Raw genomic sequence first — 16,814 nt, forward strand, 5'->3', positions numbered from 1 at the left:
TTTCCTAGTCTGCAGAAGGCGCTGAAGGCAAGGATGCAGCAAAATTAACAAAACAAGAGGCAAGTGTGACTCCGTTGTTTGCTTTACATCATTTCCCACCCCTTTTTATTAATAGTGAAATATTAAACAAACACAATCAGGTTAGCTTCCCTGTGGCCATCGTCCAGCTTCCCTATAGCCAGTTAAAGCAGTGGTCTCTCTGTATTTAATGGGGGGCAGTCCAGGAATGCCTGAAGTAGGCTGTTAAATCTCTTTCTCCAAACAGTAGAACTTGAGAAAGCTATTTTATGGATGGTCTCTTTCGGAATATCCTAGCCGTCATGGTCACTCATGTTTGCTGGGAGATTCTTTGAGTTTTCATCGAAAAAAGTGTTTTTTCCAAGCTGTGCGATACAGGAGCCCATATTCCTGGTCAAGAAAAGCAACAGCAATCCAAAAATATATATATCACAAGATAAAATATATTTACATAGATCTATTTTGCATTGTTTTGGAGGTGGAGGTGGGGGTGCTGGTATAAGTGGCAGAACAATAGCCCCTGATAGGATACTGTCAACCATTGAAGCATCATTTCTGATTGCTTCAGCCCAGACTTGTTCAACTTCTGAAACTTTGACTAGCACCACTCACATAATCTTTGCAACAGTAAGAGCTGGAGGCATGGTTTTTGAAGGGAGAGAGACGGAAAGCTAAGATTCTGAGGATGCTGAATTTGGCACTAGATGCAAGTGGGCCTAGTGCAGATTCCAAGAGCGTGAGCTGGACCGTGCCCTCAGCTGAGATATTATGGAGAAAATGGGTCTTGATAGGGAATTTTTGCCTTCACACCTCTGCTTCCAGCCCCCATAATGTAGAGGTAATTATATCTCATGTCAATATAGCATTTTTGAACGTTAACACAACTGCACACATACTATATTGGTTATCTTTTCAAAAATTCTTTAGGGAGGGTCAGCTTGATTGTCCTGTATATTCCAAATTGGGGGAGTGGGGGGTTGAGAGTGAGGCTGAGAGGTCACATTGTACCTAAAGCACTGATGGCAGAGGTAAGATTTGAAATCTTGAGACTTCAGAGCTCATTGTCTTGGCCATGAACTGCAGGTATTACCCTCGAAGGATCCCTCTGTGTGTGTCTGCAACAATAATAATGGAATGGACTGAGCCGTATTTTTAAAATCCTGGTTCTTCATTAATATCGATTTTCACACCTGGCGGGTGCAGCAGCAATCTGCGTAGAATAAATACAACTCTAGCAAAAGCTTAAGAGTACCCAGTGTTCAGTGCAGCAATTTTCTTTTTCTTGTCTTAAATCCCAAACTCTTTCTGTTGCATTTGAAGGTACCTACAAATGTACTGTGAGAGCTGGGATATTCTTATCTCTGAGGGCATGTCTGCTCTGCAAGTGAACTCATTTCCATCTGTCACAGTATTGGTTCATCTCACTGGCCGGCTGCTGAGACAGCATGAATGCAGGAGGCTGTTTTGCAGTGTTGGAACTGCCCTAGCACTGAGGGTCTGTGGGCAACCCCCCTCCCCATCTGTTTGTTTCTTTGTGCACATCTTAATGTTTCTGTGTTTCCCTGAAGAGTATATATGTGCTTTCTCCCTTGTGAGACCCAAGGCAGCTAACAAATGTGATTAAAAATAGGTGCAACTAAAAACCTTAATACATTCCTGAAGAGTAGAGGTGATGCATTTGCACAAAGCACATGTAAGGGGATTGAGTAAGAGCTGCATGATGGGAATTGTTCCTGTTTCTATTGGATTTTTAAAATACAGCATCACCATTGCATTTGATCGTGAAGGAAACGACACATTCTTCCTTTAAAGCAGCCTTCAGCTACGGGAGATTGCACTTTGGAAACACACAGTATTTCTGTGTAGACGTTGCCAGTGGAACATTCAGATGCATTGCCATGCCCATCTATCACCGGCATCAATTGTCAAGGTATACCACTATAGGCAGGTGTAGGGAAGCATATGAAACTGAGTGGGAAAAAGCACATTGGCATTAGGCTCCCAAGAACGTAGGGCAATGGTTCCCAAACATGGGGCTGCAAATGTTCTTGGACTATGGTTTCCAGAAGCCCTAGCTATCAGAGTCATCAGGGCCTTTAAAAGTTGTTGTCCAAGAATGCTTGGAACACTATGTTTGGAAATCACTGGTAACAAAACATGAAGGTGTTATGGAATGTGCCTCTCAGAGGCTTGTTATGTATGATTGTCTGAGTGCCCTTTTCCGTGGGCAATTTTTGTTTGTACTCATGGTGTTACATGTGATGCAGTTTCACATGCTGCTGCACCACACAGTCTTTCCTCCTTTTTCTTTGGGCAGAAGACTCAATCATGTGACTCATCCATCTATATGGCTATGTGTCTTTGCATATCTATGGGAGGAAAGTATTTTCATACTTCCTGAATGTGCTTATGGTGAGCCTGAAACCTTGGCTGGAACTGCTGGAACTTAAAAGAGATGCCCTCCAGACCATATTGTAACTGTTCTGTTCAAACATATTTGGAATTACTTCCAGTTCATAGGAGTTTCCTTCAGAAGACATGAGTCCGCGTGTTCCATCTTATTAACTAAAAATAGTTTAGTAGGCAAATACTTTTAAGTCAGAAGACTATATTTCAGTTGTAAGCTTTTGCTATTAAAAAAAAGTACAGACAAGAAATTTAATCATATCTGAATTAAAAAAATAAAAAGAGCTTAATAGCCTAAAGGGCACATTGAAAAACAAAAGACAGAAAGTACCTCTCTTAGAATATCAAAGTTCTTAAAAGTAAAAAAGATGTAAAATAAAATGCAGTACTTGGCCTCTAAGCATAATATAAGAGCACAGAGAATAAATGATCATCAAAGTTTATGGAGGAAAATCCATGGTTGTTATTGTCGGCATCTGGAAATGAAACTTGCTGCTGCGCTGCAACGTGATTGTTTTTCTTTGATATCTAGTGCTCCAAATAGCATAAAGTTGTGATAATGTGACGAAAGCCCTCTTTGTTTGTCCTATCTCCACATGTTTATAAAACTTTTGAGTTTTTTTTCATTTTCTCCTAGCTATAAACAAATCTTATCTGCAGGATATACATTTCAAAAGATCCTAGAGATCCAATAAAATTTTATCTATGGAAAATTCTTTTGTACCCACAATCTTCATGACTCTAGGGGTCCATTAACGTGAAATAGAAATATGAGAAATTGTCATCTTACTGATAACATTTTTGTTATGGCTATCTATTTTTGCAAGCTTCCAGAACTCTCATATTCTGTGATTCTAAGCCCCTAGATGAATAAGACATTATTCAATATATTGCAATCACTGGTAGAGTGTGCTATTTGACTCGTAATAACTAAGGTATATTAATCAATTTCATTGATAAACAACCATTCAGCTATCAATTACATAATTACAAACTTCAGTTTATTTTTTACTTCCGTGCTAAAGTATCAGACACAAATGGAATTCTTCAAAGCAGTGTCATTAGATCATTGACCTTTTTCTCATGCTTAACTGGAAAACGGTGTGTTGATTTGAAAACAACCATATTTATCGTCATCATGATCACTGTCATCTTAGAACTGCAGAGCTGGAAAAGACCCTATGGATTGAGTGCAGTCCCTGTCAAGGAGGCCCAGTGGGGAATCAAACTCCCAACAATTCTCTAGAGCTGGTAGCTCTGGAGAAACAAAAGGGAGCTACACAAGAGCACGACCAGTTGAATGGGATTCAAGTGGGACATGCTCATTGGGTCACTAGATAGACCCAGCATCCAAACTTGAAAAAGTTACTTTCTAGGGTCTACAACTTCCAGAATTACTGGGGTGTAGAAACGTTGCTGTGAAAATAAAATATAAATAGTTTATGACAGTTATAGTTCTTGGATAGCTCAGCCCCTGTCAAGAAGGCACAGTGGGGAATTGAACTGCCAGTCTCTGGCTCCACAGTCAGATACCTAAAGTGCTATCCAACAACTATAATGTAGGTAAACTATTTCTCAAGCCATACTTTTAAACCATACTTTTATTTTCAGAGCAATGTTTCTAGACCCTCTTTAATCATTTTAGCACCTTATAAACTCAAAATTTCAACTGTTCACAGGAGCAGCTTCTTTGGGCTGTATCAACACAGTTCTGTTCCCCCATGTTATTGTACTATGCAGAGCTTGCAATAATTGGTTGTTGTGGGTTTTTCGGGCCCTTTGGCCATGTTCTGAAGGTTGTTCTTCCTACCATTTCGCCAGTCTCTGTGGCCGGCATCTTCAGAGAACAGCAGTAATTACCCTTTGGCCTACGAGTCCCAGAGTTCTATTTGGGCTCAGGAATTCTGGGAGTTGTACACCCAAGAAAGTAACTTTTCCAAGTTTGGATGTTGGGTCTGTCCAGTGACCCAGTGAGCATGTCCCACTTGAACCTCATTCAACTGGTCATGCTCTTGTGCAGCTCCCTTTTGTTTCTCTAAAGCTCCCTGCTAGATTGTGCCTTGTGATGTGTTCCAATGAAATCCATTTTGTAGCAGGAGCTGTTCACACTGTGAACTTAAGTAATGTTGCAGCAAATCTGGCTGATTTAGCTTTTGATATTAAAATTGGCGTTGACACAGTGGCCATTGTCATATAAGCAGTTGACTTGTGTGCTGTAAGAAAAGGCTTCTAGATCAGATGCTTGTGTGAATGCCTTTCTTTCAAAACATGACAGTTTGAAAGACAAGTTTTTAATTACAAGACCAAGTGTTTGAGATAATTAACACTGAATTGCCTCTCTTCTAAAGCATTTTAATTTTCTCTGCAGGGCATATTTGAACTTAAAAAGCCTGATGTTAATTGTGGAAATCTAGAAATGTAAAAATTTGTGAAGCATGTGAAGGTAGCTAGCCTGAGGACATAGGGGTACATGCTTGCGTATTTGTTTGAAAGATAACTATATGGAAGAAGGGAAGTTTTGAAATCAGTAATAGCCATTGTATGAAGTGAAAGCAATTACCTCCGCTTGACAGTGGCATGATTTAAGGTATGTCTACACTACAAACTTATAAGAGCTTGATAATACCATAACTGCTACGACATCATCCTAAGGAGTGCTGGGATTTGTAATGTGGGAAGGTACTTAGCATCCTCTGCTCTCAATCAAGGGAGAACAGGGTAGCAGAAATTTCAAGTAGCTCGCCAGACTACAAATCCCAAGATTCTGTAGAAGGGACCCATGATATTTAAAGTGATATCACCCTGTAACTGTGTTGGGCAGGTATCCTAATAGTTACAGTATATGATTCTCTTTATCAGCTGGCTGGTTAGCTTAGTGAGTTACATAGACAGGTGACTGCAGTTCCCCACTGTGCTTCCCAGAAGAGCTAGTCTGTGTAACCTTGGGCAAGCTGCACAGTCCCAGAAGGTTTCCCAAGAAGAAGGGAATGGCAAACCACTTTTGAGAACTCAGTACCTAGAAAACTTTGAAAAGAGTTGCCATAAGTCAGAATTGATGACAGGACACAATTATTACTTTTCTTCATCATTCTGACCCAGAGCCTAATGCACTACATTACAGTACCAGCGTGCGTGTGCCAGGGTGGATTCAGTAAGGCTCTGTTGCTCTCAAAAAGGACAGAACAATATGCCTGTGCAAGACACAAGAGTGACAGTCCATAAGTGTGCTGTGCATTTGTATTAGCCCTTGTAAAATCTTTTCCACACTATTACACAATGTCTTCCACTAGCTTTTGAAATACAGTGCCTAGAACAGCATCCAGCTCCACATACGCAACTCAACAGCAGATAACTCAGTTTAGAGAGAAAATAAGTTTTTGTAGTGCATTCCTGCACTCACATTGGTCTGGGGCATTGGGGGAAATAGATTGGCCACTATATCCAATTATGTGTTGTTCTTGGAAACGTGGCTGTAGCCCACCACTCAGAATGGGCAAAGAAGTCTTTCTGATCACATGTTGGGTCAATGGGAAAAGGAGAGACATTCCATCACATAGCAAGTATCCTATGGCTATATCTGGTGTGTTTTGTCTGACAAAGCAGGGCATACGTATGCATTTGGGTAATATAGTAGGGCTTTACCTAAGCCCAGTGCCCTTCGTTTTTTCTTCACAAGTGTGACTTCCATTTGTAGCAAGATCAAATTAGAAAAGCATTGAAATGTTTCATATTCCTAAAAGGTTATTCTAAGGATCAGATTACTAGTCAAGCACCTTTCTTCCTCTCACATGGCTTTCCCTCCAGGCATGCAGATCTTTCAAAGCTAGTAGGATAAGAATGGCAAACAAAACCATGCCTCTCTCCCAGTTACCAATTGCAGAATACAAGCAAGCTAATCTGTAGACTGATATGCATGGTGGTAGGTGACGGTGTTTTGCAAACCTCTAGAAACACATGCCCAATAACATCAGGAAGTTGCTGTTCATGAGAATTAGGATCAAAACAGAGAATACATGAAGGTCTGTCTTTTTGGTGGAAGAGATGTTCTAGTTCATAAGGGTTAGAACCTGCCACAGGTAGCAGACCGCTAGTCTCTGCTGAGGACAGTTAGACAGACAGTGGGGTGGCAAGAGCGTGAAAGCCTACTGTCTTGTCTCCCGGAGACTGATATTACTAAAATGGGCCCATCATCTGCTAACTTTTAATCCAATTGTATTAATATTTTAATTGTATTTTATGCCTATCTATATTTTATATTGTCCATTTTGTAAGCCGCCCCGAGTAGACATCGTCTAGAGAGGCGGGGTATAAATTTAATCAATCAATCAATCAATCAATCAATCAATCAATCATCGGTTTCACTGCCTATTAGCAAGCAGTGTATTCATGCACTGTTGAAAATGAGTTGTACTTTTGCCAATGGTGTGGTAGCAAATTATGAAATACAGGTGTTAACTGTGACACTCCCAGCAGTCATGGCCCAAAGAGGAATTCCAAAATGCAGACAGCTGTTCTGAATTATTTCAACTTGCCAGCTGTAGCTACTGTCATATCCACCAGGAGCAGCAGTTTTGTAAAGTTAATGGGATTTAATTGCCCATTAAAGACCAAGCCAAAATAGTGCCAATGTGGCGTAGTGGATAGAGTATCAGACTAGGACTCAGCATACCTGGATTCAAATCCCCACTTGACCATGGAAATTCACTGGGGGGCTAGTGACTATAGGAAAACACTCTTTGAACATAGCTTGCAAAGCCTTTTAGGGTCACCATAAATTAGAAGCAGCTTGATGGCAGATAACAAAAGCCTACAGCAATGTATTGTTGCTGAGAAAATCATTCCCTCTGCCTGCAGCTATTGTGAGGAATGTAGCTAGTTTCAGAGGGAACAGCAGAGTGTCATGAGGGTGGCAGCATATTGTTAATTAAAAAGTTTTACCCTACCTGCCCTATTCCCTGGTCCAACCTTAGGAATCTTGGCTCCCTTATACTACTGAACTTCTAGTTCTTACCAAATCAGCCTTCTTCAACATTAAAGTTAAAAACACTTTAAAACATTTTAAAGTGGCTAAATACCACAAAATACAGCATTAAGGGGGCTGGCACAGGCATAAATCCTTTAAGCACTGTCTTCAATAATATATACTGTAGCTACACTTATAGTCACATCTTAAGAACCAGGAACACACATAGGTTACATCTTTTCCATGGCCTTCCTTTCCTTTGGCCCAAGGTAAGGTCAACATTTCCAGTTCACACAGTACTGGGGGTTGGGGGCGTGTTGAGGGGAAGCACTAATTCTGAGTCCACTCCTACATCTGCTTGTTGTGTGTGAGCGGGTAATTTGTCAGTGCCAAAGTGATCTCTTAGGTAGTTCCACAGTGCAGATCAAGCCTTGTCCCCTAAAGGCGAGTTTTCCCTTCCCACTCAATTGTACTAAAAGGTGTGTTTTTAAGTATCCACTGAGGGAGCTCCATGGGTAGAAACTTGCTTCCATTTATGGTTCACTGCAATGGTGCAGATGGGCAAAATATACGCAGTAAAGGTCACATAAATGACACAATCCTTTCTGATGTAAAAATTCATTTATACAAATGTTATCTGTTCTGTCTGTCTCTGTCATATTCAATGTCTCTCTCTCACACACACATTCTGTGACTTCCTTTGTCAATTTGCACCCAGTGATGTATCAAAATTCTTTTTATGTATCTCAGTTTTGATTTCCTCATATTTTCTGTACATGTCCACCACTCAGCAGCATTCTGTTACAACTTCTAAGCTTGCAGACTGCCCTCTTAACTGTTCAAAAATAACAATGAAGAACACTATGACATGTCTACATGGATGGCATTTTTACTGACTTTAATCATCTGCATCAAGACTTTAAATTCTAAAATGATCCAAGTTCTGTACCCAGCAAGTCTATTTTAATGTATATTGGTTAATGATAGAGTATGGAGATTTGACATACGTGCATTATTTACTGCATAATATTTGGATGTTCACAGAATATGGTATTTTTGTATTTACTAAGCATTGAAGGTCATATAGTGAATATTAGGGGACAACTGATACACAGGTTTCGGGTGGTATTTGTTTACTACATACCTCTGAGTTCAGTATATGAAATCATTACAATTTCCCTTGCTACAAGAAATGTCAACAATTGTGGAGGAACTAACAGAAAGTTAAGATTCCAAAATGCAATAATCAAATGAACTTACTTCTAGACTAGTACACTGCAAGCATCTAAGCCAGAAATCCCTCGGGATGCATTTGGTAATAAAGACTTCTGTTGTCTTCCAGGTACATTTTATGTTGTTGGCAAATGATGACAGGTTTTTACATTGTGTGGATGTGAGCTGCTACAAATCTACAAAGATATTTTCTTTCCCTTTTATAGCCAACAAGACGATCTGCAAGATTGTTAGCTGTAAGTATTTGTAAGAGCTGTTTGTGTAAATATGAAGTCACATTCTTTCTCATTCCAGCCCATACAAGTTGACACTGGTCATGCCTGTGTGTTGATAGGTAAGGCAATGTTTTCTTTCTTTCTTTCTTTCTTTCTTTCTTTCTTTCTTTCTTTCTTTCTTTCTTTCTTTCCTTCCTCCCTCCCTCCCTCCCTCCCTCCCTCCCTCCCTTTCTTTCTTTCTTTCTTTCTTTCTTTCTTTCTTTCTTTCTTTCTTTCTTTCTTTCTTTCTTTCTTTCTTTCTTTCTTTCTTTCTTTCTTCTTTCCTTCCTTCCTTCCTTCCTTCCTTCCTCCCTCCCTCCCTCCCTCCCTCTTTCTCTTTCTTTCTTTTTCTCCATGAGGACCAGAGCCTGGAAGGGTTACTTCTTTGGACTAAAGCTTCTTGGATCCTCCAGCCAGCATGGGCACAGGTCATGTTGGTTGAGGGAGTCTTGGGTTGTAGTCCATAGAGGTAACTCGTCTGTAATGCCAATGACTGCGTTCCCCAGAAAGACTGAATGAAAATAAAAAAGCCATGTGCTCCCTATACAAAATCCAAAACAAGGCTGGGCAATACCTTTATTGGACCACTAAACTATTAGGAGCAGATGAGCTCTTGAGTTTTGCAGGATCTTTAATCAGACTGGGCATTGCAAAACCTCAGAGGAGGAGAAGCAGAATATTTCAGAGATGTATCCTGGCCATTGCATTGTCAGGGACTTTGTGAAAGTATCTGAGGGTAGAGTCTTCAAACTTGTTGCATCAGTTTGAGGCATTTGGTTTTACCCAAGCCAGTGCAGGATGAACTGTCTTTTCCCATCTCTGTCGACAAATATTTTAGTGGTCCTATGACAGTATTACCCAGCTTGGTTTTTGTAATGATCAAGTGATATCCTATGCTCCCCACTTTCCTAAGGAGTAGTAATTCAAGTGGCATGATTTATTAATTTCCCTTAAATCTGAATGTACTAGAGATTTTATGATATATTTACAATACTTTTTTCTGTCTACCACTATACAAGCCACACATGTTGGAAAAGAGTAAACTGTCTTTCAGCATGTATCAACACTCCTGGTCTTGGTTTGGATGCCAAGAGATTTCCTGTTCCAGCCAGATTTCGGGATACCCATAACACATCAGAGTCTTGCAGCACTTTAATGATGTTAATGTTTTATTGGGCATTGGCTTTTGTGGACTGTAGCCACTTCTTCAGATGCACACAATGGGCTGAAGTCCACAAGCGTTCTACCAAATTAAAACCTGTTTGTCTTTGAGATGCCACAAGACTTTTACAGTAGTTGTCTGTGCTGCTATATTATATCATGGGTACACCCTTGGAAATTTCTACACAGGAAACCATCCTAAGTTGTGAAAGAATATTAAAATTCATTTGTTGGATTTAAAATCCTCGATGACTCACCCTACGTTTATTCACAGTTATCCAGATGACCAGACTCTGTAATTATTGTGGCTGGGTAGTGCCTCATTTCCTTTACAGTACGGTAAGATATAGGCCCTGCAGATGTTTGAGAGTACAATTCCCATTAGCACTTAACATTGACCATACTAGGGTTTCAGAAAGTTGGAAGGATGAAGTTTCCAATTCCTGCTGTAGAGGAGAAAAATGCTCTGAGAGGTTGAGAGGAGGAAGAGGAGGAGAGAGAGGAGGTAGGGGGGGTGGGGGAGAGAGAGACATAGACAGACAGACAACTAATTCAGATTATGACTGCGAAGTTTCCTTGCAATATGTCTGTAACAAAGATTAGTGATACTTGGTAGGAATTGAGCTAACTGTTGGATTCTCTGAAAATATTTCCTAGAAACCAGTTCCGCCAAAACCTGAGCCTAAGCCAAAGAAAACCACTAAGGTAAAAATTGCGCATTCTAACTCAGGTTTCTTTACTATGCACTTTTTGTTGTTTCCATATATCAGTATTTCATCTTATTCAGTTTACTAAACATGAGCTTAACTAAGGCTCCAAATCATTATTTGTGGAGAAATAATTACACCTTAAAGCAATAAAACTACATTTATGCTTAATTCAAGAAAAGTCCAGACGAAAGGACTGTCAATTCCACATAGTTTCTTTATAATAATAATGTTGTCGGATGGCAGCCTCAGGTTACTGTCACATAATATATTGTTATCAGCACAGACAATTTTAACATTCAGAGATAAAAACAAAATGGCTAACTTTGCAAAGTAGTATCTTACTCTAAGAAGGATTATATATGGACCATATGCTCTATCTTGCACGCATGATGTTTGGAAAATTAATTAGTCACAAATTTTACTTCACAAATACAGTATCTTAACCATCTTTACTGCTGATGCAAGGATACATTTGATTTGATATTTAATTTTTTTTCATGAGAACCAACAAAACATCAAATTCCCAGAGGATATAAAAATAAAGTGGAGTCTCTGGAGATTAATTATTTTACCAAAGTATTTTCCATCATATTTAGCTTTCATGAGCAGGAGTATTACAGCCTGCTATATAGGCAGACTACCCACAAGCACAATGAAGTACTGTACCTCACTTTCCCTGGGAGTGCCAAGAGTAGAACCTGTTTCCCATTTGGAACACCACCCAACCTCCAGTGAAGAGGAAGGAGCAGGCCTGAGGCCTGCCTTGTCAGGGGGTGGGGGGGCAGAACATACTGATGCAGATGCGGTATATGGCTAGTGTGTTGGAGTAGGACTGAGAGACTCAGATTCAAATCCTCACTCAGCAGAGATGTTCCCTATGTGTCCTTGAGCCAGTCACTAAGTCACAACCTAATCTATATCATGGCAGATTCTTCTGCTGGCAGTTCCCCTTCACAACCTTTGCTCTCTACCATATTTTCCTGGCTAGTTGAGGAGCACCCTGGCTCTTTCTAATCCATTCACAGTGAACTGGGTTAAGGGTAAAGCAGCATGGAGGAGGTCTTCAAGAACAAAAACCTGACCATTGTCCCATAGGATTCATTTTCAGAAACCTTTTTATTCATAGATGAAATTAACAATAGCTTAGGATTTACAGAGACAAAAACAAACAAAAAAAGAACATATAACGGGGAGGGAAAGTAACACACATGCTATCATCTTCAGCTATACTAACACATGCCCTGGGACTGTGGACAATGTCATACACCTGCTGTGTGAAAAGAATGGGCTTTGATTGAATCCAGTACTCTTTCTGTGGCTGACTGCCACTCTCAGTTGTCCTTTCCAGCCTTTAGTGAGGCTTGTGCTCTCATCTTTCCATGGTCCTACCTTTTTTCTACAACAGGAGGAATCTCACCTGATAGACATAGTCTTAGACTAAGCCTGCCATATCACTTTGGTATACTTAATTCAAAGTTTAGGATAAAGTATGGTGGAGAGCTGTATTTCACCTAGAGCTTCTGGGGAAGAAAGCCAGGACATACATGAAATTCAAGAGTGGACATGACACAAGATATAATAATGATGAAACACATAAAAAAAGAGAGCATTTTATTGTATAATTTTATACTTCTCATTACTGTATCCTTAGTCATAATCAGATATAGAATCTAATTCGGGGAGGAGCAACTGTCAACCTCTAGATAATGTTGGACTACAACTCTCTTCTTTGGCTTACCCAATGGGAAGCGAGGGTGGGAACTTAGGGCCAGTAACATCTGGAGAGCCATAACTGCTCATCCCTGAATTAGATCCTTACGTGAAGTGGTTTTGCTCAATAAAGGTTTCCATTGCCTTTCTATGTATTCTCAAAGGCTTTCATGGCCAGGATCCAATGGTTGTTGTAGGTTTTTCGGGCTGTTTTGGCCATGTTCTGAAGGTTTTTCTTCCTAACGTTTCGCCGGACAGGGTTCTGTCCTCTGAAGATGCCAGCTACAGAGACTGGCAAAACATTAGGAAGAAAAACCTTCAGAACATGGCCAAACAGCCCGAAAAACCTACAACAACCATTGCCTATTGCTCACAAGACTTCAATACAGCTGTTCATGACAGGACCTTTTGAAAGTCCATTCGGAAGGTTGCCATCAATCAGAAGTGACCTGATGGCACAGAACAACAGCAGTCTCCACTGATCTCTCTTTGCCATCCCCAGCAACACCTACCTACCTAGTTACTCTGGCTCCAGAACATTCGGGGAGCTGGGAATGGGACCTTTGGGAATGCAGGGGAAAGAGGGGCTTGGCCAAGATGGCCTCTCCTTCCATTCTGCCAACTGGACTCCTTCAAGTCTCCTGCAGACATGAGCCTTTCTGTCATCAGGAGGCAGATTCTGAACCCAGCCCATTGTCAGTGGGGGCAGTCCATGGTAGTTGTAGGCTACAGCCAGGCTGTGTTACCCTGGATAATTGATTTTCTCTCCAGGATTCACCTTTATTAGCTGCTTTAATCCATGCTACAATAATTACTCGGGTAAAACAACATCTGTTTACAATCTGCAAGATTTAAAATACCACACAATATTTTGTAACATTTCCAGAATATTTCCTTTGGACATGCTATCCAAAAAATAGGCCCAGTAGTTAGCTTTTATTTGTCTCGTGCAGATTAACTGGGTTCTGGGAGAGATGTTACAGTTACCGGGAAATGCTCTGTGTCTTATAATCAATCTCTCTACATTTGATCTGTTATCAGAAGGAGCTTGGAACAAAGGCTAGCAAAGGTGCTAAGGGGAAGAAAGATGAAATGCAGGAAGCCACAAAGGAAGGTACTACACCATCTGAAAATGGGGAAAGTAAAGCTGAAGAGATACTTGATACACAGAAGTTGTGCTGATTCTGTGTGCTTCATAATTCAGTTTTTGAGCCACTGACACATATTCATAATATTTCTCTTGTATTGCCCCATGATATTATTACAAATTCATCTCTGTTGCTCAATTGTTAACGTGTTTCGGCATCCAGAGGTGCTCCACCCAATATACTGTCAGTAAAAGGACAGTTTGAAATAGTGAAAGTTAAAGGGATGATACAGTATTGTGTATGTGTGCAGGTGGTGTGGGAATGTTGAAAGCTGCCAAGTAAGGCTTCTGTGTTTTTTTTCAGATCAGGAACAAATACTTTTAAGAGTAAAGCAGCCCCACCATCTGCTTCATTAAACTAGCTCTGGCACATAATGAAAATACAAGACTCACAGAGCAGAAAATAATGTTGGGAAAAAATGAAGGTGGCAGGAAGACCAAATATAAGTGGATTGGCTCAATTCAGGAACCCATGACCTTAAGTTCATAATAGCTGAGCAGGGTTGTTAATGACAGGACCTTTTGGAGGTCACTAATTCATAGGGTTACCATAAGATAGAAGTGATTTGATGGAACATGATAACCACAGCATGAAATGAGCCTTTAAATACCTGTAGCAAATGGTAAGATTCATAGTGTTAGAAGTTTTTTGTTTGTTTGTTTGTTTTAATCTGAAGTGATAGCTGTGTTGTTGTTTTGAGTGGGAGGGACATGTTAGGCCACTGTTTCCCAACCAGTGGGTTGTGACCCCTGTGGTAAGTGTTTTCTCTGGGGTCATGTGTCACCTTATATATCTTGTAGCCCTTGTTAAATAATTTCTTCCTTTTTTGAGAGGGGTATTAAAATTAGTGTGTATGTATAAGTATGAAAAACTGGCCATTTGGAGAATAAAGAAGCCTTTACTTTCTGAGAAGGAGTGGCTTTACCCCATGAAAAATAGCTTTTCATGCAAACATGGGGAGGGGGGGGGCGCAGGTTACTTGGCTCTTACAAAAGGAAGTCATAAATCAAAAAAGTTTGGGAACCACTGTGTTAGACTAACATAACCTTTTTTCTCATTACTTTTTTTTAACAGGCACAGAAAACTGAATTAGTGAATGACAAGTAAGAGTGACCTGAAAGGAAGATTAGAGGATGATTTTATGTACCTCTGGACAACTTTTAAGATATATTTTTATCAAGTATTTTGTAAATGCTAATTTTATAGGACTTATAACAAGGTGACAACCTGTATATAAACATTTCTTCCTTCCATATTCTATTCATGCTTCTGAAGCTCAAAAATATTGCCGGGTTTTTAAGAAATCATCAGCGTCATATTGGAGAAAGGGTTTGGAAAAGTGGTGAAGCATTCTGTATATTCACTTTCTGAAAAAAAGTTTTGTGCATTTAGTGATTTTCCCCCCTTGGGTAAAATTTGGATTTTCCTTGCAGTTTTTTCTAGAGCAATAATCCACAGTGCTTTTGTACTTAAGATTTATGCGATTTCAATGAAATATGTATACATATGGCCATCTAGTGACTGTATCAAGTTCTTCTCATTTGTTCAAAATAGCAAACTCTTGCTGCCAGCAAATAAAATTCCCAAATATTTTCTCTACATTGTGGGTTTTGCCTTAAAGATACCTAGCTCTTATTAATAGGATACTAAGCACATTTATTTACAAGTTGTGTCCCAGTGATTTCAAGATCATGATCCAGGCCTGTGGAAGTTAGTGGGAATTACTCTACATTCTAAGCATGTTTACTTGGCCCCAGGGTTTACTGTCTAGGGCCAGAGGACTTAAATACTAAGTATTCCATCAAGGTAGTTTTTAGCTAAAAGGCTTTATTTTCCCCAAGGATCATCAAAGTATGCATTCATAGTTCACATATATTTTTAAATGCTGCACAATGTGTGGCCGATTGAGGTTTAAATGGGCCACCAACCTTTCACTGTGGCCTGGCAGGAGTTTCAGAATGCTGATTTGTATTCTTATACACATAGCACTCATGCAACACTAGAATGTTTACTGAGCCCTGGTGGACTACAACAGATGCGAGTGGATCTCATATCATGCAGGTCTTGCTTTTGAGAAAAAAGGTCTAAAAATGTCTTATACTGGCAGATTATCTTTCCAACATTGTTTCATGTTATTTTAACTTAAATAGGCTTTGCAGAACTATGAGAGCAAAAACCGAACTAGAAAACACAATCTCTTTCTTTCTTGAGAGATGCAGAGGAAGATCTTTTATTTCATACCTCCCTCTCTTAAACATAATCCACTATCCACTCCATGTAAATGTCTAAGACTAAAACAGTGGTTGAAATCCTGTTGTCATAACTTATGGTGCTTAAGGCTGATGACATCAGCAAAGATTTTTTTTAATTAAACATTTCCAGCTTCTCATGCTGTTCTTTAAGCCCTTTCTTCATTGGGAATCTGTGGAATAGGAAGGGACAGTTTTTAAATATGCAGAAATCACCACCTTTAATAAAATCACTCTACCAGTAGCAATTTTCAGTAGTTAGATACTTCCCTTTCTCATCCCATTGTTTCTATGAGTTCCCAATGATGAAAGGGATTACAGGAGCTTCAGAAGAAGTTTTGGAAATGTTTATTTTCTGAAAAACTGCTGCTACTGCTGCTGATGTCATTTGCCTTATGCAGCATAAGTAACAAGATTGTCTCCAGTAATTTTCAGTCTTCTTCATATGTAATGTACATGTGCCAGTTTCTCCAGCTTTTATTGTCATAGCCCTCCATGCAGTCTCCATCTTGCCACTGCACACAAACCAGAGATTACTCTGATGAAACAAATTAGGCTTACCCTTGTGCAAAGAGGTATGGGATAGATAAACTGGGAAATATTTGAACCATTCACACAACAGACCATTACAGGAGCAGAATGAATGAAGAGGATTCTGGGTGATGTGTGGTACTTGGTAGAGATGAAGTAGAAAAGAGACTATGGTTGCATTCAATTATTTCAGTTAATTATCTAATAACCATGTCAACATGCTTTAGACCATTATGAGCACCTAGTCATTTTCCCCTGCCTTTTTCTCCTTTTTGCCTGGAACCTAAACATTTGAATTGTTTGCAGGATGGGAAGGGAAAATATTTCTTGTCATTTAGTAACATTAATTTTTTGTTGTTGTTGCACTAGTGGACATATTGTCTGGGGATATATGCATGTTTCAGTCAATAAATGAAGTTATTATTGCTTAA

General features: G+C 39.7%; 1 protein-coding gene across 1 annotated transcript in view; it reads left to right on the forward strand.

The window, feature by feature from the left end:
• Nucleotides 1–16,814, forward strand: part of HMGN3 (high mobility group nucleosomal binding domain 3) — a 34,290-nt gene extending 17,476 nt beyond the window's left edge. The window contains exons 2-6 of the mRNA XM_020806156.3: nt 9–59; nt 8,827–8,856; nt 10,693–10,740; nt 13,497–13,569; nt 14,678–16,814. Coding sequence (XP_020661815.1) covers nt 9–59; nt 8,827–8,856; nt 10,693–10,740; nt 13,497–13,569; nt 14,678–14,691 — 216 coding nt within the window. The 3' untranslated portion in view covers nt 14,692–16,814. The remainder of the gene's footprint in view (nt 1–8; nt 60–8,826; nt 8,857–10,692; nt 10,741–13,496; nt 13,570–14,677) is intronic.

Source organism: Pogona vitticeps, chromosome 1, assembly GCF_051106095.1.
Source record: "Pogona vitticeps strain Pit_001003342236 chromosome 1, PviZW2.1, whole genome shotgun sequence".
Lineage (NCBI taxonomy): Eukaryota > Metazoa > Chordata > Lepidosauria > Squamata > Agamidae > Pogona > Pogona vitticeps.